This window comes from Stenella coeruleoalba (genome assembly GCF_951394435.1).
Source record: "Stenella coeruleoalba genome assembly, chromosome: 8".
Lineage (NCBI taxonomy): Eukaryota > Metazoa > Chordata > Mammalia > Artiodactyla > Delphinidae > Stenella > Stenella coeruleoalba.
This window is the reverse complement of record NC_137154.1, coordinates 94,041,272-94,066,233: the sequence shown is the minus strand read 5'-3', so window position 1 is coordinate 94,066,233 and position 24,962 is coordinate 94,041,272. Positions and strand designations below refer to the sequence as shown.

At 44.3% G+C, this 24,962-nt stretch overlaps 1 protein-coding gene across 1 annotated transcript in view; it reads left to right on the top strand.

Moving 5' to 3' along the window:
- JAML (junction adhesion molecule like) overlaps nucleotides 1-17,988 on the top strand; it is a 32,841-nt gene extending 14,853 nt beyond the window's left edge. Inside the window, exons 4-10 of the mRNA XM_079929896.1 lie at nucleotides 344-569; nucleotides 4,565-4,677; nucleotides 8,228-8,465; nucleotides 12,102-12,240; nucleotides 14,309-14,369; nucleotides 15,856-15,939; nucleotides 17,552-17,988. Coding sequence (XP_079786022.1) covers nucleotides 344-569; nucleotides 4,565-4,677; nucleotides 8,228-8,465; nucleotides 12,102-12,240; nucleotides 14,309-14,369; nucleotides 15,856-15,939; nucleotides 17,552-17,644 — 954 coding nt within the window. The 3' untranslated portion in view covers nucleotides 17,645-17,988. The remainder of the gene's footprint in view (nucleotides 1-343; nucleotides 570-4,564; nucleotides 4,678-8,227; nucleotides 8,466-12,101; nucleotides 12,241-14,308; nucleotides 14,370-15,855; nucleotides 15,940-17,551) is intronic.
- The last annotated feature ends 6,974 nt before the right edge of the window (nucleotides 17,989-24,962 follow it).

Sequence of the window (24,962 nt, the reverse complement as noted above, 5' to 3'; positions counted from 1 at the left end):
TTTTTTTTTTTTTTTTTTTTTTGCGGTACGCGGGCCTCTCACTGTTGTGGCCTCTCCCGTTGCGGAGCACAGGCTCCGGACGCGCAGGCTCAGCGGCCATGGCTCACGGGCCCAGCCGCTCCGCGGCATGTGGGATCTTCCCGGACCGGGGCACGAACCCATGTCCCCTGCATCGGCAGGCGGACCCTCAACCACTGCGCCACCAGGGAAGCCCCCAAGTACTTTTTGATCACAGTGGTGATGATGACTATGCTGCCTCCACAGAACAGGGGCTTTTGAATCCAGACTGCTGGGTCTGGTGCCATGGACTTTACATTTTCTCTGATGTTGTATTGCCCTCCAGGATGATTACGTGCTCTTCTATTATGCCAACATCAGTGTGCCTGTGGGGCGTTTCCAGAATCGTGTGAGCTTGGTGGGGGACATCTTACACCATGACGGTTCTCTCCTGCTGCAAAATGTGGAAGAGGCTGACCAGGGAAACTATACCTGTGAAATCCGCTTCAAAATGGAGAGCCTGGTGTTCAAAAAAGCAGTGGTCCTGCATGTACTACCAGAGGAGCCCAAAGGTACATAAATGCTTACTCAGAGAAGGGCGAAGGGGCAAGAGATTTGGTATGCGGTGAGGGAAGCGAACTGATTTTGTTGAGCAAGTGACAGCCATTGTGCTATGTACTTACCATGGAGTGAGTCCTCAATAAAATAAAAATAATGATGATCATTATTTTATTATTACTTTATCATGTTTCAACCTCATGAAAATGCTGTGAAGGAAGAACTGTATTCTTTTCATTTTACAGATGAGTTAACTGAGGCTTAGAGAGATTAAGTGACTTGCCTAAGGACATATATTTATTAAATGGCATATCCAGTACTTGGACCCTGGTACCTCTGTCAACAAAGTCCATGTTTTTTTTTCACTATACCCTGATGCTTCCCATCAGTTATCCATGTTGATGTTGTGTCCATATTTTGTAGGTAACTATGTTAGGTGTTCTGCGGGATATAAAAGAAATGAGCAGATCTCTCTGACTTCCTAGGACCTTATGTTCCCATTTATAAATGGCTTCAGTAGATTGTTGGTTTTAAAAAACATGTTCTATAGAACACTCAAGGTCCAAGGAACCTGGTGGGCCACACAAAGCATGAGAACAGGGCAGGGGATTGATAAAGGATCTAGTTGGGCAGGACCTCAGGCTTCCACCTCTACTACAACCAAAGTCCTTTTCCTTTTCCTGTTGTATTCATTGGGCTGCCAGATAAGATTTCGTTTGAAGAAAGAATTTTGCTGCTTTAAAAAATTTGAAAACCAAAAAAAAAAAAAAAAAAAAAAAGTTTGAAAACCACAGAATTAAATACATTCTTTAAAAGTGTGAGATAGGGCTTCCCTGGTGGCGCAGTGGTTGAGAGTCCGCCTGCCGATGCAGGGGACACGGGTTCGTGCCCCGGTCCGGGAAGATCCCACATGCCGCGGAGCGGCTGGGCCCGTGAGCCATGGCCGCTGAGCCTGCGCGTCCGGAGCCTGTGCTCCGCAATGGGAGAGGCCACAACAGTGAGAGGCCCGCGTACCTCAAAAAAAAAAAAAAAAAAGTGTGAGATAGAAGGAACAGTCTTTGGCCTCAGGAGAGCTTGCTGTTTAGTGAGTGAACTAGAAACTGGACGCCCCGCTTCCTGCCAGCTAGTTTAGGTCCATTCTTTCAATGAGCTCCTTTGGAGCACCCTGTCCCCGTCTCTGGTGATATTCAACACACCTGTTCAGTTGTGTCTCCCCTGCTCACCTGGATCTGTGTTCTTTGTCCCATGACCAGCCCTAGACACAATGCCTGGCATAGAGTAAGCATTCAGTAAACATTTGTCAAATGAAGGAAATTCTTAAATTAGCATCCCTCACTTGAATCTGACTTCTAAAAAATGGAAGGGTAGAAGGAATTGTAGAAGGTGGCCTCTGGCCTCTCTCCTAATTTTTCCTACTTTTATCAATTGCATTTTTCTTTCGATTTTAAATCTATGGCTCTCCAGGAAGAAGAAATGAACCAACTGTCTGTGTCCCCCAAGGATTATGTTTGAGTTACCCCTTTCTACTTTGTTCTCTGATGCTGGGCCTGAGGACTACAAGCATGTCCTACAAAACGGGTGCCTATTCCTGCTTAGAAGAGACACAGAGGGAAGGAGCCCAAAGGAGGCAGTTTTAAGAACTGAGTCCATGGGAGCAGGCTAGAGCAATTTTAGGGGTAGTCAGATTTCCCAGTAGCCAGTGGAGCAACTTGTATTTACTTTTCCTTTCCAGCGGCGTGGGAATAGCTCTAACTACTGACCATTTGCCTGGTGGCCATCTCCTTCCATGTGAAAACTCATCTAGATTTCCTCCACAAAGTTTATCCTTCAGTTTGTAATTTTTCTGTGTTTCTACTACTTCAACTCTTTTATTCGTAGTTCTTATTTTAAACACCATAGACAATTTTCTTTTTTCTTTCTTTCCCTTTCTTTCTTTCTTAGGAATTTGCTTCCATTTTATTCTATGAAAGGATTTTAAGGCATCTGAATGTGTGTGTCCTCAGATTATACACTTATACTGTATAGATATATTGTATAATAGTTGATGAAAAGTATAAAGAGAACAAAAAGTAATTTTTATTCAAACTTGTGCATATAATTTCAGTCAGATGATCTTCATTTTTAAGATTCAAAATTGAATTAAAGTTTTCATATCAGATGAATTGCTTGAACAATGTTTTGAGTTTGGTTTAACATTTTGGAAAATATGTTGTTCAAGGAGAGAAAATATTCTTATTGAAGGGATTCACGCACATGGTAGGTCGTATAGTATGTGAGCTTTAGGTGGCCTCTGGATCCCTAACTTCATTACTCTATTATTTTTATTCTATACTAATCTCTTTTCAATTTATAAAGGTCTATGATTCTAGAAGGGAGGCAATCTAATGAAATAATTAAAAGCCCATGTTTTGGAATCACACCTAACAGTGCTTTAAATCCTAATTTAGAGAAAGTTCCTAATATTTGGAAAACAAAATTTCAGTGGTATAGACAATTTTCTTACAAATAAAATAATATTAACTTCCCATATTTTTGCTCTAGAATCAGCCATCCTTCCACTTATGTGAGGTGGTAACAGTAAAGGGAGTGAGAAAGCGTGGGCTTTGTTTTCACTCAGGCCTGGGTTTGAGTGCTGGCTCTGCCTTTTACTGGCCATGAAGCTCTGGGCTCTTTCACTTTCTTCCTCTGTGAAATGGGAGAGTAATAGTGCATATCTCAAAATATTGTAATGACTAGGTGATATCCTAGGTGTCTAGCACATGCCTGGTGTGTTGAAGGAACTCAGAATGTTCAGTTCTTATTATTGCATTTAAAAAACAGGGTCCAATTCTTAATATACTCATAGATTTAGAGGGTGTTTCCTTCCCTATTGGTATTCTTTGCAGTGAATTTTTATTACTTCCAAAATAATTCCCTCCATAGAGTTTTGAGTTCATAATATTTTCTTTTGCTTTCCTCCCATTGTGCGTCTTTCCTCCTGGGTGGTAAGTTAACGTTCTCCCAGGGACACAATTTGGATGAAAAGGTTAGCTGATGTACTGTGTTCCTTTATGAGCTCCGCTTAATGCTCTCTTGAAGGAACTCTGTCCAGTTAAGACCTAGGCTTGTGTCTCCCCTAAATATCATCCTGCCTTTCTTTTCTTAATTGACTTTGTGGTCGATTTGTATAGAGCACTATTGAAAAATCAGAAGCATCTTTCCAATTGTTTTCTTTTTCAGGGACTTGTTGAAATGACTAAAGCAGTAAACATATGATGGGGTCAGCTGCTTATACAAATAAGCAGGAGGAAGAGACTATTTGTTGGAAAGTCAGGAGCAGGGGAAGGGGGAGCAGATGGGGAAGTGGGGGCAGGGATTAAAACAGAAAGAAAAGCCAAGAGGAAAACTGTCTGTTGTCTTGGCCTAATTAGCAAGCAGTCCTGTGACCTGTACTCTAGCCAGAATTGTCCTAAGCAAGTCCTAAGACAACTTGTAGAAGAATAAAAGAAGTTGAAGAGAGTTACCCGTGATTCAGTTTTTCAGCTAGGAGAGCCAGTGGATTATTTCTAAGAATGAGAGTTATATAACTTTCCACTTCCTGTTTATGTTAAGCAGATGTGGGTATCTAAGTTGGAGAACAGAAAGTGGGGGGCTTCAAGGTTTTCTGTACTTTCTTTATCACAAGCTTGAAGTGGAGTTGGGGCTTGTGGGAGAGGTTCTAGAAAAGGAGAAGGAGAAAGGAATTAAGAGAACCAGAAAGTGTTTACTGAAGTCAGTGGGACCCCAATGTTGGTAGCTAGAGGGTATTGTCTTATCCTTGGGGTATTGTGTGGATTTGAGTGAGAAACCTCTGAGTACTTTGACCACACAGAATAATCTGGATCACCTGTGGAGGGAAAGTGTGCAGTGTTTGGTGGTGACATTGATTTTACTGTTGAGGATCTTTGGCTAAATATTATCTCTTCTAGAAGTTCTTTGGCTTCTATAGATTATACCTTGAGTTTGACTTGATTTATCATTTTGTCCCCAGAGCTCATGGCTCATGTGGGTGATTCGACTCAGATGGGATGTGTTTTCCACAGCACAGAAGAGAAACACATGACCAGGGTAGACTGGATGTTCTCATCAGGAGAGCACACCAAGGTAAGGAGGAGAAACCCTCATTGTGTATAAGAAGCCCCTGGCTGATGCTGTCAGGACAGAGCGGGGAGATCAAGAATCCAGGCACCAGGTGCCATGTGGTGGTGTTGTGAGGGCTTGGGCTTTGGACCTTGGCAAAGCTGGGCCTCTCAGCTCAGCCACTTGGCTGGGCAATTTCAGCTTCCGGTTGGGAAAAATGACTCTAATGAAGATGATGAAGAAGAAGAAGCAGATGCTGCTGCTGCTCAGCTTTTCAGGTTGTCAGGACGCATATAGGAGACGCTGGTGTAAAGCATTTGTACATGACTTGGCCACTGCATTTTAGTTTAATTCCTCTTCTCCCTTCTCCTTTTCATAGAGTCCGTGGGATAGCAAGGGGGATGATTTTGGTGGCCCAGCCAGGAAGGCAATGGGCTAGGCATAAGCACAATTGCATTTGTATTCTTTTTTTAAAATTAAAAAAATGTTTTTGATTTTTATTTTTAATTAATTTTTATTGGAGTATAGTTGCTTTACAATGTTGTGTTAGTTTCTACTGTACAGCAAAGTAAATCAGCTATATGTATACATATATCCCCTCTTTTTGGGATTTCCTTCCCATTTAGGTCACCACAGAGCATTGAGTTCCTGTGCTATACAGTAGGTTCTCATTAGTTATCTATTTTATACATAGTATCAATAGTGTATATATGTCAATCCCAATCTCCCAGTTCATCCCATCCCCCCATCCCCCTTGGCATCCATGCGTTTGTTCTCTACATCTGTGTCTCTATTTCTGCTTTGCAAATAAGATCGTCTATACCATTTTGCATTCTTATTCTTTTTTTTAAAAAAATTATTTATTTAATTAATTTATTTTTGGCTGCGCTGGGTCTTCGTTGCTGCGTGTGGGCTTTCTCTAACTGCGGCGAGCGGGGGCTACTCTTTGTTGCGGTGTGCGGGCTTCTCACCGAGGTGGCTTCTCTTGTTGCCGAGCACGGGCTCTAGGCACACAGACTTCAGTAGTTGTGGCGCGCGGGCTTCAGTAGTTGTGGCGCACGGGCTCAGTAGTTGTGGCACACGGGCTTAGTTGCTCCGCGGCATGTGGGATCTCCCCGGACCAGGGCTCAAACCCGTGTCCCCTGTAATGGCAGGCGGATTCTTAACCACTGCACCACCAGGGAAGCCCTCTTATTCTTATTTGGGTTATTTTTGTGAGTTTTCTTCTGTGCCCCATTGCCCCATTTATGTGATGGAGGGAATTTTCTTTATCTTCATGGATGCTTCGAATGTTGGGATTAGTAGGTCCTGGGGGCCAGGTTGAGGAGTACTTCATGGGAACTCTGAAGTAGTAAACAGCAAGTTAGTTCATTAGACCAGTAGATGTCAACTATGGCATGATGATATCCTGATGAGTCAAGGTGTGTTGTAAGAGATATCTCAGGTAACTTATTGTTAATAAAAGTTAAGGTACAAAGTTTAGAAAAGATTTAACTTTTATAAATGAAGACATATTCCAGGTCATCCCTACAAAAAGTCATTTATACTCACTTGATTCCTATATGCTGAGTGGGTCAGAAATGGTGGCATCCAGATGTAGAGAACAAACGTATGGACACCAAGGGGGAAAGTGGTGGTGGGGGGTGGTGGGATGAATTGGGAGTTTGGAATTGACATGTATACACTAATATGTATAAAATACATAACTAATAAGAACGTGCCGTATAAAAAATAAATAAAATAAAATTCAGAAATTCAAAAAAAAAAAAAGAAATGGTGGCATCATGGTGGGGTCTGGGGAATTACATGTAGTTCCAGATTCACCTCTGGGAACTCGTCATGCATTTATATGTCATTCACCAATTGAGACACTGCAGAAAATAGGATGAGAGTTGACGTTTTGGGTTGTGAATTTGAATCACAAGAGACAAGCCAGGTCTTTTCATTCATGTTTCTGTTTGTATGCCCATTTCCTTTTCTTAAAAGCTTTTAAAAAATAATAATATTTATATAACTTTATAAAAAACTCCAACACATTTATTTAACAAGTGTTTTTAAAGCATCTGCTATGCAGTGAATACTCAAAGCTCCTGCCCTGATGGGGGACTTACAATCAAGATGGAGGGACAGAACCTAGGGGCAGGACAGGAATAAAGACGCAGACATAGAGAATGGACTTGAGGACACGGGGAGGGGGAAGGGTAAGCTGGGACAAAGTGAGAGAGTGGCATGGACATATATATACTACCAAATGTAAAATAGGTAGCTAGTGGGAAGCAGCCACATAGCACAGGGAGATCAGCTCGGTGCTTTGTGACCACCTAGAGGGGTGGGAGGGAGACACAAGAGGGAGGAGATATGGGGATATATGTATATGTATAGATGATTCACTTTGTTATGAAGCAGAAACTAACATACCACTGTAAAGCAATTATACTCCAATAAAGATGTTAAAAAAAAAGATGGAGGGATATACATAGTAAAACAATGAAGAAATAAATACATGATATGTCAGGTAATAGTAAGAGCTATGGAGAACAAGAAAGCAGGGTTTTGTGGTTGTTATTTTATGTAGGTGGTCAGGGAGACCTCACCAAAAAGGTAACATTTGAGCAGAGGTCTCAAGGAAGTGAAGGAGGCAACCGTGCATCTGTCTAGGGGGGAAGAGTGTTCCAGGCAAAGGAAGCAGCAAGTGCAAAGGCCCTGAGGCCAGTACTCAAGGAGCAGCAAGGAGACTGGTGTGGTTGGAGTGAAGTGACCCAAGTAGGTGAGGAAAAAGCCAGTAGAAGATGAAATCAGAGAGGAGATGGGGGTGGGGCAGCTCATGGAGGACTTTGTACTTTTAGGAGAAATGGAGGGCTATTAGAGGGTTTTCAGCAGAGGAGTGATATGATTTAACTTATATTTCTAAAGGTTCATCTGCTGAGAATAAACTGTAGTGGGGAGTATAGAGGGATACAAGTTGAGAAGCTCTTGTAGAAATCCAGGTGAGAGATGGTGGCTTGGACCAGACTGTGGAAGAGGTGAGAAGTGGCTAGATTTGGGATGTATTTCGAGGGTAGAGGATTTGTTGTGGGATTAGATGAGAGTTGTTCAAGAAATAGAGGAGTTAAGGATGACTGCAAGATTCTTAACCAGAGCTTAAGGAAGAAGACGTTGCCATTTACCAAAATGGGATGGATGAGAAGGAACTGGTTTGGGGGAGAATTTTGGAGTTCAGTTTTAGACATGTTTCAGGTGCCTATTGGAAATCCAACTGGATATGTCATAAAAAGTAAAGGTGTACTTTTACTTTTTTTACTGGAGAAGTGCAAAAACCTGAAAGTCCCTCATTCCCACTTTCCTCATCCCTCTCTTGAGATGGAAGAGTTGTTTGTGGTTTGGTGGCATCCTGCACAGCTATGTGCCTGCAGAGACATGTGTCCATGGATTTGTGTTACTTAACACCTTCTGATAATACCTTTACTGTTTCCACACACAGAGTCTGTGAGTCCTGAGAGCTCCCCCTCTCCACCTTCCCGGCGCCCCTCTACCCCAGCCCTTCAATCTCATACGTTTTGCCTTTCCCTTCTAGGAGGAGATTGTGTTGCGCTATTACCCCAAACTCAAGGCAGCCATGGGATACCCCCAGAACTGGGGCCGCTTCCAGAACCGTGTAAACCTGGTGGGGGACACTTCCCACAACGATGGCTCCATTGTGCTCCACAGAGTGAAGGAGTCTGATGGAGGAAGCTACACCTGCAGTATCCACCTGGGGAACCTGACAGTCAGGAAAACCACTGTGCTGCACGTGATCCTGAAAGAGCCTCGAAGTATCTAACATTTGGTTGGAGAGGGAGGAGGAGCCTCATAGCCGGTAGGCAGGGCCAGGACTAGGGTGAGGCTGAAGAGGCTTCTAGGGTGCAAAATTTAAGGAGGCATCACTCCCAGGTGCTGTACTTGCCTGAACCTGATAAGCCCAGCACTTATCAGGCACTTGTACCCTGTACTTGCATGACCTTGAGAGTGATACCTCCTCAAATTTGGGGCCCTATGCACCTTACTTGCCTCACCCTAGTTCTTCCCTGCTGGCAGGTCAAGGAAAAAAAAGCTAATATTGAGTGAACACCACCCCTCTGCCGGACCTCACTCATCATTGGTGTAATATACTAAGTTAAAAGTACAGGAGCTCAGAGGTGGATTGGAGTTGTTTTGACTTGGCTTCAAGGGAGATGCTCTGTGCTCTGTAGTGGAAAGGAAGATGGTCCCGAGCTGGTAAGAGACAGCAAAGAACAGAGAGAAAACAGGAAGGGGTCAGAACCAAAAATAGAGGGGTTTCCTGATCAAAGATTCTGTATTCTGGTGAAACACTGTGTATTAAGGCCATTGGTGTGTAGGAGAGTAAAGACTAAATTGTGTTGACTGATAGAGGTTGATAAGTGAGGAGTTCAAGTTAAACCATAACCCAGTTAGCAGTCAGGATGTGGCCTGTGGACTTTGCCTTTTGCTAGGGACCCAGGGCTGGGCTGTGGTTGGCTGGGGGCAGGGATAGAGGTGAGGGTGCAACACACCCCAGTACCTCTGGCCAGAGACTTAAGTCTATGGAGGCGCCTTCTTGCCAATAGCAAAGAATCCCAGCTGGAGAGGGAAGCAGACAGATGGCTTTCTTCACTCTCAGAAGTCTTAGCTCCACTTCACAGAGAAAATAGAAGCCATTAACGGGAGCTCATTCAACTTTGGAGCCCTCCCCGCCCACAAACGGACCTACATCCATTCCCATCGTCCTCCCTGCCCTGCCATCCTGAGCTCCCTTCCACCCAGGGCTTATCTGAGCCCCTGTGCTCGGGTGGTGCTCTCTCTTCCTTCTCAGGATCCTCACAGCATGGCTCTTTAAGCCCGTACTTTCCAAGGGCTTCTACCACTCAGCACAAACATACACTCCACTCTTCCTCTTACCTATGTCCTTGTCTCCTTTAGCTCTCATCCTATATCTTTATTTTTCTTGAAACAGCTTTATTGAGATACAACCCACATACCTTACAATTTACCCATTTAAAGTGTACACTTGATGGTTTTTTGTATATTCCGAGTTGTGCAACCTTCCCCACAGTACATTATGTATTTCTTTCTTTACACAGCCAGATAGCTTGCTAAAGGGCTGGACATGGTGTCTCCTATCTCATCTCCCATTAATTGATAGCACACTGCATTCAGTCTTCTGCTTCTACCTCTGCTCTAGCATAGATCACCAATGGTACTCTAAAGGCACATCCTTGACCTTCTCTACCTCAGTAGTATTGAACACCATGTTCTATATACATTCAATATATTCTATGTTAGATACAACTTTATCTGTCTGCCTATCTATCTATCTATCTCTATGTATTATATGAGCTCCACCCAAATATTCCACAAATACTCAAATACAACATATCCAAACCTACCCCTCTCACCTCTCCCCAGCCCATCTCTTCAACCTCAGTTAATGTCACCACCATCTACACAGTTATCCAACTGGATGCCTGGGAGCTGTACTTGATTCTTCCCTTTCCCATGACCCCCAGTCTAACAAGTTGACAAGTCCTGTCATTTCTACTACTGACTTTAAAAATATATATATCTTTATTGGAGTATAACTGCTTTACAATGTTGTGTTAGTTTCTGCTGCACAACAAAGCAAACCAGTCATATGCATACACATGTCCCCATATCCGCTCCCTCTTCAGCCTCCCTCCCACCCTCCCTATCCCACCCCTCTAGGTCGTCACAAAGCATTGAGCTGATCTCCCTGTGCTATGCAGCAGCTTCCCACTAGCCACGCATTTTACATTTGGTAGTGTATATATGTTGATGCTACTCTCTCACTTCATCCCAGCTTCCCCTTCCTCCACTGTGTCTTCAAATCTGTTCCCTACGTCTGCGTCTTTATTTCTGCCCTGCCGCTAGGTTCATCATACCTTTTTTTTTAGATTCCATATATGTGCATTAGCAACCCGTATTTGCTTTTTCTCTTTCTGACTTACTTCACTCTGTATGACAGACTCTAGGTCCATCCACCTCATTACAGATAATTCAGTTTCGTTCCTTTTTATGGCTGTCTACTACTGACTGGATCTGCCTCCTCTCCCATCTGTCACCACCGCCTTATTCTGGCTGTCTCATCCCCGTCTTGGACTGTAGGCCTCTAACAAGTCTCTGCTTTCATTCTCAGTCACTACCCCTCATTCTTCATGCAGCTCTGAGTGCCATCTTTCTCAGTAACAAATCTCAACTGCTTATAATCTCTTAATGTCTTCTCCATCGCCAAGGAAAAAAATCCAAACTCCTCATTGAGATAATCAAGGTCCTGCATGACTTAGCTCCTGTTATTCATCCAGCCTCATTCCCCACCACACCGACAAACACAACCTTTGAACCAGACCCATGGAACTCTTGCTAGTTTCTAAAAGCACCATCCTGTCACCTAAAAGCACCTAAGAGGGCCTCCCTGGTGGCGCAGTGGTTGAGAGTCCGCCTGCCGACGCAGGGGACACGGGTTCGTGCCCCGGTCCGGGAAGATCCCACATGCCGCAGAGCGGCTGTGCCCGCGAGCCATGGCCGCTGAGCCTGCGCGTCCGGAGCCTGTTGCTCCGCAACAGGAGAGGCCACAACAGTGAGAGGCCCGCGTACCACAAAACAAAACAAAACAAACAAACAAAAAAAGCACCTAAGAGCTCCAGACCTTGGGTATAAGGTCCCTACCATCCTTCCCCATACTGTTTGCCAAAAAAACCTTGATGTTTCCTTTAAGACTCAACTTAAACTCTTAAACTTTTGCTGACAAATTCTCAGGTTCTTCTCCCATAGAATTGGGTACCCTTTTCTCTGTGCTGCTCTGTACTCTATATGGACAGCTCTCAAAGCATCTATAAGCGGTCTGTGGTTTTCTGTTTACATTGTCTCTCTCCTTGAAGGCAGGGACCACGCACTATTTGTCTTTGTATCTTCTGTGCCTAGCGATATCTGGCACCCAGGAGGTGTTTGATGTGTATGTTCAGAGTGAACTGAGGAAATGAGTGAAGGGCGCCATAAGGGTGGAAGTGCTTTACTTTGTATCATGACTATGGGGCTGAGTGTTGTGGAGCAGGCTCTAACATGTCTGTTATTTCTGTCATTTGGTAAACCACATTTTAAGACAGAATTATTAACGTGAAAGGAAACTCTACTGTAGGTGAGGTGATATTCTCTTTTCCCACCGACCTTAGTCTACATTTTAGTGGTAAGCGGGGGCGGGGGTGTGTGTGTGTCAGCGGACTTTGGTTCTCAATCTAATGGGGACAGCTGGAGTCCTAGTGTTTCAACATGGAGTGGAGTCTGACCTTCTCCTCCCACTTCTGACGTGGCTGTTGCTACTTGGTCTAGAACTGGTGAGGCTCCCAGCTCTTTTCTGGATTATTGAGGCCCTGTCGTTACTTCTCTCCTTTCCCAAGCATTGGTGACCTCAGTAACCCTCAGACCTGAGATCCTGGGCGGTAATCAGCTGGTGATCATTGTGGGAGTTGTCTGCGCCACTATCCTGCTGCTTCCGGTTCTGATATTGATTGTGAAGAGGACCTATGGGAATAAGAGGTACAGGGCTGCTCCCATCTCTTCGGCTGGGGGGCTGGAGATGCCTCTAGCTTGAAGTGGAAGAGAGTGATAAGGCTCTAAGTGTGCCAGTTTCACAGAAGGGGGTGTTTTAAACCAGAATCATCTGTGGTTACCACATTAGACGTCATCGTATAGTGACCCCCCCCTTTGCTCACTGTTATCCTGAAAGGCCTTGCACATTCCCACACCATCCTCATTTTACAAAGATTACACAGACTTACAAATGTTGGTCCAAGTAGAGCACAATTAAGAGTGTAAATCTTATGCAAGAACCGTAATGGTGCTATTCGATGCCCGAAACGATTTTTGAATTGCCCACAGTATGTATGTACTTCGTAGAGAAGCTCAGGCTCTGAGGGTTGTCAGTGGCTTTATCTGAAGGACCACATTTTAATTATGAGAAGCTACTTTTGAATGAATGGCCTCAGGTCCTAAATTATTTATTGTTGAAATGTGTTTTTAAAGGCTTGAAATTCTACCAGTACCTCAGAAATACACCGAGGCTCTGGGCACGGGCACTGGTGTTTCACCGGCTGTTGGCAGGCTCATATCCTTCCGTTTATCCAACTATGGATGAACTATGTTGCTAGGGCAAATTGACTCTCTTTTTGAAATAGTGTCAATGGGCAAGAACCCCCATTGAGACTGAGTAGTGCTGACTTTTGGGACTCCTTTCCCCATGGGACCTGTATTATCCAGAAACTGGTGCTGCCTGCTAGGTTTGCACTTGACTCCCCAGGGGCTCTCTGACTTGGTTTTGAACTTGAAGGTCTTTGCTTTGGGCATGTGGACAGCACTGAACCGAGAGTTAGACAACCTGGCTTTCCCTATCAACTCACTTCTCTGCTCTGGGCCTCAGTTTCCCTTAAAATGAAGAGCAGCATTCCCATGTCTGTCTACTAGTTTAGTCTAAAGAAATAGTCGGACGGATGTGCCGAGACTTGTGCATAAACGTGGTTGCTGTAGCAAAGATTATAATTAAAAACTGAAATCATTCTCAGTGCCTGTCAGAAAGGTAATGATTCAATGAATTGGTATTCCAGTCAATGAAATACCGCATGGCTCTGTATGTAATGATGGCGAAAGATGTCCGAGGAGTAGTATTATACAATATATAGTATGATCTCATTTTAATAAAAAAGCATATTATGTAATTCTCTCTTCAGCAGCATATATACTAAATATATTTCGTGTGAGTATACTTATGCTTGCATTGAGAGAGGTTTGGAAGGATAATTCTAAAATATTAATAGTGCTATTTGGGATAAAAGAAAACGTGGGTCCTAGGAGGGTAGGGGGTTTACTGGAGCTTCAACTTCAGACTGTCTACATTTCTGTATTATTTGAGTTATTTTACAATCAGAGCATACAGCTTTATAATCAGAAAATACGATTAAAATATTTCTACTCTGAGATAAAAAAATATATATACATTCCTTTCTAGCTTTAACCCTGGTTGTTGTTGTTATTATTTTTCTTTTCTCGCTCCACCTTAGGCCAAAATAGGAAAAAAAGGAAACCTATTTAGTGGCAAATGCAGAAGGCAGATGGTCGAGCGATCAAAGGCCAAGGGCAGGGAAGGGGCCGGAGCTCCCAGCCCTGGGTGTTTGAGGGGATAATTCTGCTTGGCCTCCTCCCTGGAAGAAAGAAGCCGGAAGCCTTTGAACCAGTGTCTCGCTGAGCTTCTGCTGCTCCCTGCTGGCTCAGCTCCATCTCCCCAGTCCTCGGAAATGTTAAAATCGAATCCCATGGCCCCTCTCTATTAATTCACTTAAAATTGTTATGGGCAGAAAACTTGTCAGTGTGACAATAGAGAGGTTGAAGCTGTCGTTCAGCCTAAACTATCTCCAGATGCCTTTCTGCTCTCAGTGAAAGAGATGCATCTCTCAGATCTCAAGCGGAGCTGGGTAGCGTGGGCTGTAGGTGTCTGGGAGTAGTTCCTAACCTGGGGTCTCTCTCTTCATAAAACTCTGTGTGGTCTCATGTTGTCACCCTTGGATATACGGTGCTGTTTGGGTAATTCCACATGCTTTTCATGCCTTTGCAGTTCAATAACTTCCACGACCTTGGTCAAAAACCTGGAGAACACAAAGAAGGCAAATCCAGAGGTAAGAGAAGAACTGTGCCATTTTGCTGCTGTGCTCAGTGAGGGCAAGGTGGAGGCTGCTCCAGGATCCAGGTGGTGTGAACTGTGTCTCACTCATCGTTATGTCTCGGCGCATCCAGTGCCTGGCACAGAGCAGCGGCTCAGGAAATCTCCATCACTGCAATGAGTCCCTGGGAGAGTGAGTGGCGTGGGGCGGACAGGGCCAGTCCAGCAGCCCAGTACATCCTTGGAGGGCCCTGGGAAAGTCCCAGTTCAAGCCCAGCTCTGCCACCTCCCTGAGCCTCAGTTTTCTCATCAGTAAAATGAGTTTAAGGACAAACATATTTGCCCCGTTGTAAGGTTCAGATAACATGATGACAGGCAAGTGCTTTGTAATCTATGAGGCACGGTATCAATATAAAGGATGATTATGATCCATTCCAGAGTTAAGTGAAGGAGTTAATTGTTCAGATTAAATATTCGGAAACCTTTAGAAAGAGAGGATCAAGAACTTTTTCAACCATATTAGTTGTGATAAATAATTGCTACCAGGGACTGAGAAATGGATTAGTTTCCTTGAACTCTTTTTTCCCCTTTTGTTCTTTCATTTCTTCCCTCCTCCTTCCCTTTTTCCCCCTCCCTCCCTCCTTTTTTCCCCCCTTCCTTCCTTCCTTCCTTCCTTCCTTCCTCCCTCCCTCCCTCCCTCCCTCCCTCTCTCTTTCTTTCTCTCTCTCTCTCTTTCTTTCCTTTGAAAAACTCCTCTTATCATATTTACCTTTCCATCTTTTGGGCTGTTTGTGTCCCAAGAGTAGGATTTTCTCACAACATAGTGCAGGGGACTCCAGAAGTCCAAGACTTTGTCAGTGGATGATATCACTTCTCCAAATAGTGACAGGAATGGGAATCACAAAGTACCTCTGACCTCACAGATGTGAAGTTCAGTGAGGGCTGTTCCTGGCATATAAACCCTCTGGAAGAGATGATGACAGTTAGCTGCTGATGAATGCCGTCCTGCCGTGACTCTAATTAGGAGGAAATAATCACAAAGTACAAATAATTTGGCAAGATAAGAATTTTCTGCTGCTACCTCAATGTCCACCCAAACAAAGATGTTTGATTTTTTTTTTTTTGGTCACGGCATGCAGCACGTGGGATCTTAGTTCCCTGACGAGGGAGCGAACCCGTGCCCCCTGCATTAGGAGCGTGCAGTCTTAACCACTGGACCGCCAGTGAAGTCCCAGATGTTTGACTTTTGAACCAAAGAATTTGGTTCTTAAGATAGTGCTCTTTGCTGATGAGCTAATTTTCTTAATTTCCAGGAAGTCTGAGGACTGGATTATCGTGACCTATGATAATTCTCTAGCTCTTAGTAACCCTCTGACCTACTGATTTTGGTGGTTGATGCCCTCGAGAACCCCTGTCCCCTTGAAGAGTGGTAGATAGCCTTTTCTCTGGCGTGTAAGACTTGTTGAGGTTTAGGAATATTTACATGATTTTCTCCCCTCTAGAAACATATCTACTCCTCAATAACCATGCAAGAGGTGACTGATGAAGAATCAAGTGGGAAGTCAGAGGCTACCTACATGACCATGGTGAGGAATATTCTGGGTCCAGCCAAGCCAGGCATCTGGAGGCAGGAAAAGGAGCTGGGAAGGATACGGCAAACTCATGGGGGATGCACATTGCTAGGTCCCCTGGGGAGGCCACTCTGCTGAGGGCAGAGATTTTTCTAGGTAGTAGGAAAGGGTGAGAAGCTGAAGTCCTGCTGGATAGAAAAGTAATATCAAACTTGTCCTTTTACCCAATTTCGAGTATTATGAGCATCTCTAGGGCTGGAAAGGATTGATCTTAGCATAGTAACGAGGGGGCTTGCACAAGCATCGTGTCACAAGGGATGGTTTTCCTTCCTTTCAAAAGGTGCCTTCCAACTCTTAGATTTTTAAATTCCGTGACTTGTTATACCTTGGCATCATCTAATTGCCAGCAAGGCTTCATGCTGAATTTCATGTAATAATACAGAGTCTGATTCCTACTTTCTCTTTGCTCAACTGTCCAGGGAAGTCCAGCACCTAAAAAAGACACTTGCTGTGTAGTGAGTAGGGGTAAGGACAAAAGGACTGAGCTGGCGAGAGATATGATGCTATCTGTAGACTAACGATAGGCACCCCAGCCATGGAGGGAGCCGTGTTCTGCTGGGTTCAGGGAGGCTGGCCTCCTCTGTTTATAGGATGATGGCTTGTGTTTGTTCCTGTCACACCAGCACTAAGGACACATGAACTTCCAGATAATTACAGCAGAGAAAGGTTCTGCCAGGGAAGTGTGAGATCAGAGCCCTGGCCTGGCTCCACCAAGGGAAACATAAGCTCCCCTCTGAAGTTGAATATAGTCATTCCCCTCCCCCCATCCTTCTCCTGTTATAGCCATGTGGTGCTACAGTGACGGCCAGAACCTCATCTTAGAGACCTGCTGATACAGCTGCACAGTGGCTGCTGCGGAGTGTGTCAGCCACCTGGGTGGTACTGTCTGCAGATAGTCTGTGGGGCAGAGATGATGGAGGAGGGAAAGCCAGTTTCAAAGCCAACTTCCCCATGTTCACTGCCAGGTGCTTGCGATTTAAACTTTGCAGAAAATGGCAGCCCTGTCCCCTTGAAACGGTTTCAATAAAGCGAGTGTGATGAGAGGACAGGGCCACAAACTCAAAGCCCTTCAGGGGTTGTCAAGTTATTTTAAAACACTATGTACCAAATTAAACAAGCCCGTGGGTGAATTCTGGCCTGCGTACCACTTGTTTGAGACCTCAGGTAGGGAGGTGTTATCTGAAAGAGAGCAGGGTAACAAAGAACCTTTGCTTCTTGATTAAATTTACTTAAATGAAGGGGGCACCGCGCCGTGTCCCCTTTCTGAGGCTGTATAGCACAATGGTTAAGATCACAGGCTTTGGAGTTGGACACACCAGGGTCCAAATCTTTACCTTGACTTAGAAGCTATAGCTCAGTCTTAGGCAGGTAACTTAGCTTCTCTGAACTTCAGTTTCTTAATCCTTAATGGGAATAATAAAACCTATCTCTCGGGTGGTAAGGATCAAATGAGACAGTGCATGTGAAATTCAGAATTGGGCCAGACAGATGGAAAGAGCTCAATAAATGGTAACTATTATGATTGAAATGCTTCTTACAAATGTGCTTTGTTTCTCTCTCCCCACAGCACCCAGTTTGGCCTTCTCTGAGGTCAGCACCAACTAGCCCATCTGACAAAAAGTCAGATGGGGGAATGCCAAGGACAGAGCAAGCTTTTTGAAAAGAAGGGGGAGTTCCCTTTGCCCTTGGCCATGGCACAGACTCTCTCTTCCTTGTGTCCTGAGTCCATGTCAGATCCCCTGCCCTCCAAGTCCTCCCCCGGCCTCATTGCTTGGGCAAAGGGCTGAAGATGGAGGGCTTGAAGCTTGGCAGAGAGACGGGACAGCTCTGGAGGAACAGGCCCTGATTAGGGGGAGCATGGACTTGGTCCCTCTGGAGCGGGACACTGGCCCTGGGGACCCTGACTGAGCTGCCCCAGAGGCCGCAAGCATCCCATCAGGTCAGACCCTCTGCTTGGACGGTGCTCTTTGTGGATGGTTCCAGGGAAGAATCACAGAGATAAAAACCAACCCAAATGATTTCTTTGGCCAATTATCCCCAAATAAATGCAGTTTGTGGAAATCATCCTGTGTTTCTACCCTGGCTGAGGGGCAAGTGGAGTCTTGGTGAGGAATCTATGGTCTGGAACTCCTGAAACAATTGAAGTGACTGGAGGAAAGCCCTGCTGTGACTTACACACTGGGGTTTTGAGGGGGTGAATGGGGTTGGAAGTGGGGTATGAATACGGCTCTTTGACTTAACGCAGTGCTTCTTGATTCTGGCTGGGTTTCAGAGTGGCTGGTGGCTCTCTGCTGGGCTCCACCAGAGGTGCTCTGGTTTGGAATTCTTGGGTGGAGCTGGGGCACTTACCTTTTACAAAAGTGACACTCACGCGTTGCCAAAGTGGACAGCCAGTGATTTAACTCTTGGTCTGAAATGTGAGGCTCCCTTACCTTTGGGTTGCTATTGTAAGATTTAATGAGGTTAGTTTTTAAAATCCTTTGGTTCTGAACTCCTATTTCTAGTCTGGGCCCAGCTCAGATCTCCTCGTCTTTATTCCCACAGGGCCTTCCTCATTCTCTGCATCCCACTTTTCCCTCTTAGCCATTCAGGGCCTGGATAAAGAGCAGGTCTTTTGTGGCTCTCTGATTTCTGATCCAATCTTAAGTGAGCTGCATTTTTTAAAATTGGAGTATAGTTGCTTTACAATGTTGTGTTAGTTTCTGCTGTACAGCAAAGTGAATAAGCCACATGTATACCTATATCCCCTCTTGGATTTCCTTCTCATTTAGGTCACCACAGAGCATCGAGTAGAGCTCCCTGTGCTATACATTCTGTTCTCATTAGTTATCTATTTTACACATGGTAGTGTATATATGTCAGTCCCACTCTCCCGCTCCATCCCACCCTCGTTTCCCGCCTTGGTATCCATACGTTTATTCTCTACATCTACAGCTCTATTTCTGCTTGGAAATAAGTTCATCTCTACCATTTTTCTAGACTCCACATATATGCATTAACACACAATATTTGTTTTTCTCCTTCTGACTTACTTCACCCTGTATGACAGTCTCTAGGTCCATACACGTCTCTACAAGTGACCCAGTTTCGTTCCATTTTAGGGTTGAGTAGTATTCCATTGTATATATGTACCACATCTTCTTTATCCATTCCTCTGTTGATGGACATTTAGGTTGTTTCCATGTCCTGGCTATGGTAAATAGTGCTGCAATGAATATTGGGGTACACGTATCTTTTTGAATTATGGTTTTCTCCGGATATATACCCAGGAGGGGGATTGCTGGGTCATATGGTAGTTCTATTTTGAGTGTTTTAAGGAACCTCCATACTGTTCTCCATAGTAGCTGTGTCAACTTACATTCCCACCAACAGTGCAAGAGGGTTCCCTTTTCTCCACACCCTCTCCAGCATTTATTGTTTGCAGATTTTTTGATGGTGGCCATTCTGACTGGTGTGAGGTGATACCTCATTGTAGTTTTGATTTGCATTTCTCTAATAATTAGTGATGTTGAGCAGCTTTTCACGTGTTTGTTGCCCATCTGTATGTCTTCTTTGGAGAAATGTCTATTTAGGTCTTCTGCCCATTTTTTGATTGGGTTGTTTGTTTTTTTGATATTGAGCTGCATGAACTGTTATATTTTGGAGATTAATCCCTTGTCCGTTGATTCATTTGAAAATATTTTCTCCCTTTCTGAGGGTTGTCTTTTCGTCTTGTTTATAGTTGCCTTTGTTGTGCAAAAGCTTTGAAGTTTCATTAGGTCCCATTTGTTTATTTTTCTTGTTACTTTCATTACCCTAGGAGGTGGGTCAAAAAAGACCTTGCTGCGATTTATGTCAAAGGGTGTTCCGCCTGTGTTTTCCTCTAAGGGATTTATAGTGTCAGGCCTTAGCTTTAGGTCTCAAATCCATTTTGAGTTTGTTTATTTATTTATTTTTTTATAATGTGTTTTCTAAATTTAGATTTTTTAAAACATCTTTATTGGAGTATAATTGCTTTACAGTGGTGTGTTAGTTTCTGCTTTATAACAAAGTGAATCAGTTATACATATACATATATCCCTATATCTCTTCCCTCTTGCGTCTCCCTCCCTCCCCCCCTCCCTATCCCACCCCTCTAGGTGGTCACAAAGCACCGAGCTGATCTCCCTGTGCTATGCGGCTGCTTCCCACTAGCTATTGGTTTTACATTTGGTAGTGTATATATGTCCATGCCACTCTCTCACTTTGTCCCAGCTTACCCTTCTCCCTTCCCGTATCCTCAAGTCCATTCTCTAGTAGGTCTGTGTCTTTATTCCCGTCTTGCCCCTGGGTTCTTCATGACAATTTTTTTTTTTTTTAGATTCCATATATATGTGTTAGCATATGATATTTGTTTTTCTCTTTCTGACTTACTTCACTCTGTATGACAGACTCTAGGTCCATCCACCTCACTACAAATAACTCAATTTCGTTTCTTGTTATGGCTGAGTGATATTCCATTGCATATATGTGCCACATCTTCTTTATCCATTCATCTGTCGATGGACACTTAGGTTGCTTCCATGTCCTGGCTATTATGAATAGAGCTGCAATGAACATTGTGGTACATGACTCTTTTTGAATTATGGTTTTCTCAGGGTATATGCCCAGTAATGGTATTGCTGGGTCATATGGTAGTTCTATTTTTAGTTTTTTAAGGAACCTCCATACTGTTCTCCATAGTGGCTGTGTCAACTTACATTCCCACCGACAGTGCAAGAGAGTTCCCTTTTCTCACACTCTCTCCAGCATTTATTGTTTGCAGAATTTTTGATGATGGCCATTCTGACTGGTGTGAGGTGTTACCTCATTGTAGTTTTTATTTGCATTTCTCTAATGATTAGTGATGTTCAGCATCCTTTCACATGTTTGTTGGCAATCTGTATATGTTCTTTGGAGAAATGTCTATTTAGGTCTTCTGCCCATTTTTGGATTGGGTTGTTTGTTTTTTTGATATTGAGCTGCATGAGCTGCTTGTAAATTTTGGAGATTAATCCTTTGTCAGTTGCTTCATTTGCAAATATTTTCTCCCATTCTGAGGGTTGTCTTTTCGTCTTGTTTATGGTTTCCTTTGCTGTGCAAAAGCTTTTAAGTTTCATTAGGTCCCATTTGTTGATGTTTGCTTTTATTTCCATTTCTCTAGGAGGTGGGTCAAAAAGGATCTTGCTGTGATTTATGTCATAGAGTGTTCTGCCTATGTTTTCCTCTAAGAGTTTTATAGTGTCTAGCCTTACATTTAGGTCTTTAACCCATTTTGAGTTTATTTTTGTGTATAGTGTTAGAGAGTGTTCTAATTTCATTCTTTTACACGTAGCTGTAAGTGGAGCTACATTTTTGAAGGGTTTCCTTAATTCTGCAAATATCAAGAACCCTCTATAACACACTCATCATTATCTTTCTCTTTTACCAAAGGCTCTCAGGTCTCCACTTGGAGGCCTGAAGCCTCTTTTTGTTCAGCCATGGCTAAGAGTCATTAAATGTCTCCTTCTCACCTGTCAGCTCTCAATAAGGAGTATGTCAATAATTTACAGTATGTGAATTGAAGGCAATAGCCTGTTCAAGACATACCAGAGAGGGGACACGTGTTGACATGATAAGGAGAGGGGGGAGGAGGAGTCTTTCATATACTAAGAGTTCATGGGAAGGAAGTGGTTTCATTTCTGGGCTATAAGGTAACATGCTGTCCTGGGCTAAGGGACCCTTTTCCATTTCCTCAATTGTTGTTTTCATAGGATGATGACCTTCAGGATACCGAGTGAGATGGATGGATGGTGACTGTACATCTGTTGCTCTGGGTGGAAGGGGATACTTGGGATAAGAGCTGGAGGGTGGGCTGGGTAGCTTCTGCATACGTTCCTTCCTGCAGAGGGTGCTTTCCCCCGGGAAGTGTGGGCATGCCCCTCCAGAGTTTGACTTGCCCACATCAAATCTGAATTTGATTCATCCAAGGTTTGGCTTCCATTCTAAGGAGGAGGAAGAGGAAGCCCACCTCTCTCCCACAAGCCTACCTCTCCACAAATTTTCCTCTTATACACAGGCATGGAGTCAAAGTTGAGAGTGCAAGTCCACAGCTGTCAAATATAATTTTGCCCCAAACCAAAATAGCCCTGCAAGGGACCATGGAAAAGACCTGCTTGCTCCCTCATGCCCTTCGCCTAGGGGTGGTTGTCTACTAAATCCAGGGCCATGAAGGCATATGGCGTAGGGAATGGCTTCAAGGTCAAATAGGCCTGGTTTATATCTTGCCTCTGCCTCTTACTCTCTCTTCAGTATTGCAAAGTTTATGTCAATTCTTTGAGGCTATTTCCCAGATATAAAATACATTGTGGGGACTAAATGAGGTCAGTTAGGAGCTAGAGCCTGGTCTGGGCCCTCCATTCTCTTCCAGTGTGTTTCCCCCAGTGGATTTGTCTTCTGATGATTCAGTCCCCATCTCCCATTAATTTTTATTTCTATGGGTAGGAAGCCCTTGCAACCCTAAATACCTAAGTCCCTCTTCCCATTCAAAGAAAGAGTTAGGAAGCTGAGCTCAGGGAAGGGCTTTGCATAGCCCCAAGGGGTGACATTCTGAAGGGTATGAAACCTGCTGGAGGTGGAGCAAGCTGGATCTCCTGGTAGACCCAAGCAGTTTTGTTACTCAAATTTGTAGTATTTTAAGTCTCTAGGACACCAGATGCTCCCATATTCAAAGGCTTCCAGAAGCAAGCAGGCCTTTGCCAACAGAAAGCAGCATAAGGGTAGAGGGGGTGGGACCACCCAAGAATAATGGATAATCTGGCACCGTCAGAGTTTGGCTGTTGGAATTGAAAACAGTTCAGCCTGTCTGTCCACTGCGGACCTGCAGAAGATGTGCCTCCTATTAAAGGCTGCAGCCTTCCGCCAGCCCTTTGGTCTTTTGTTTCTCTTTGCCACCCCACTCTTTCTCCTTCTGGCTAGCCCATATGCTTGCGTGTCTATACTGGCAATTTTCTTTTATAAAATGCTAGCTCTGTGTGTGTGTGTGTGTGTGTGTGTGTGTGTGTGTGTGTGTGTGGAAGGGGTCCCACTGCCACTGATTTGGCTCAGTTGCTTAGACCCAAAGAACCTTAGGTTGCAAGTTTTATCCCAACACAGACCAGTTATCTTCTTACTAAGAATAAACAAAGTTTCTCAAGACTCCTGACCTTCTGTCCTGGCCAGCTGGTTTGCAAATGTGGTTTGGTCTTCCTCAAGGGAGATCAGGCGATCCATTACCACTTCTATAAAGCCCAACTTTCGAAACACCCCTTCTTTATCAAAAAATAAGGGAACTTGGAGTTTTCACAGAAAGCTAAACCCTTTCTTATTTCATAGGTGGTGAGAGCAATCGTGATTTACTTGTCCCAGAACTTTCAAAGCCCTTGTCTGAACTCCACGTCATATGTTCATGGCCTTCTGAGGTTGGGTACCATCTTGTCTACCCATCCATGTCTCTCATTTTTTTTTTTTTTTTTTTTTTTTCCCGTGACAGGAACCCTCTGCTCCATATACCTTGGTCTTTTGTGCTTCTGAGCCTTTGCTCTTGGTGTTCCCCTGCCTGGAATTCCCTTTTCCTTCTTGCCTGCCCAAGTCAACATTCCTTCAAGGCCCTGCTTGAGTCTCGCCTGGGTGATCTCCTATTTCTCACATCTTCCTAGATGTCTCTACACTTACCAGATTTTATCTTCTGATGTTCTCTAATTGTTTCATGGGTGTGAGGCTTTCTTTTCTGCGAGAGATCTTAAACTCTTAGAGATCCTGTTTAGGTCTTTTCTGTGAGCTTTGCAGCACCTGACCCCATGTGGGACAGTCCCTTGTTGAATGGAATTCCTAGGGTGTGGAGTGGCTGGGCCTGGCTCCCAGTCCTGGTTCTACCACACTTTGGCTGTGAAAGGTCAGGCTGATGGAGTTTCTGCTGTTTCCCCAGATGTAAAATAGACATTCATTCATTCATTTTCATCTGCTCAGGGACCAGTAGTGGCCCAGCACAAACTAAAAAGAATAAGACACAAGCCCTGTCTTTAAGAAGCTACAGTCTAGTTGGGGAGATAAGTAGTATAAACAAAAAATGACAATACTCCCTGACTCGGGCAACCCAGGTGTACTGTAGATGGGAATTGATACATTTGTCATTCTATTTAGAAGGTAAGCTCTCAAAGGATGAGCTGTATATCACTCGTTTCTGGGCCTCCGGTTTCTAGCCTAGTGTCTGGCACATAGGGGACATTAAATAGATACTTGAGTTTGTTGACTGAGGGAATTGATAAATGAGTGAATGGACCCAGGGTCACAGCAGCAGAGAGAGGAGAGGTATGTAGGTATGACAAAGAAGGGGTTACTTTGTAGCAGATTTTTGAAGAAGGACTAGGAGCTGGCTGAGTAGACAAGGGAGGAAGGGCATTCCTAGAAGAGGAAACTGCAGAGGCAGAGACACCGTGATGTAAAGCCCTATGTGGGGTAAGAGAAACCTCGCCTGGTGTGGAATGGCTTGGGAAGGGCCCGGGCAGAGGAGAGAGGGGAGTGAGATTGTTACCCCTGAGCAGGCCGCCGGTTGCTCTGCCCACTTACCCCTAAGTTTGTTTCTGCTTGCCGGTGCCTTCTCCCCAACCCCGCAAGCCTGGCCTCTGCATTGCCCCTTGCTCCTGGGATGCGAACCTTTTAGTATTAGCTGAAGGTGTTACTTCTCAAACTTTACTGTGCTCAAGAAACACCTAAAGATCTTGTTAAAAATGCAGGTTCTGATTCTTTGGGCCTGAGGTGGGGCCTGTGACTGTACATTTCAAAGGAGAACCCAGGTGATGCTGAGGATGCTGGTCCAGTAAGGCAGTGGTACCTAGGGAGCCTCTTTGTAGCTTCAACCACGAATTCCAAAGGCAAAAGGAAGCTACCTTCCTTTAGATTATTTGTAACAGTCTTCCCCAGCAGGGTAGGTAATGGAGTGTTGTCTAATAAAATCTTCACGG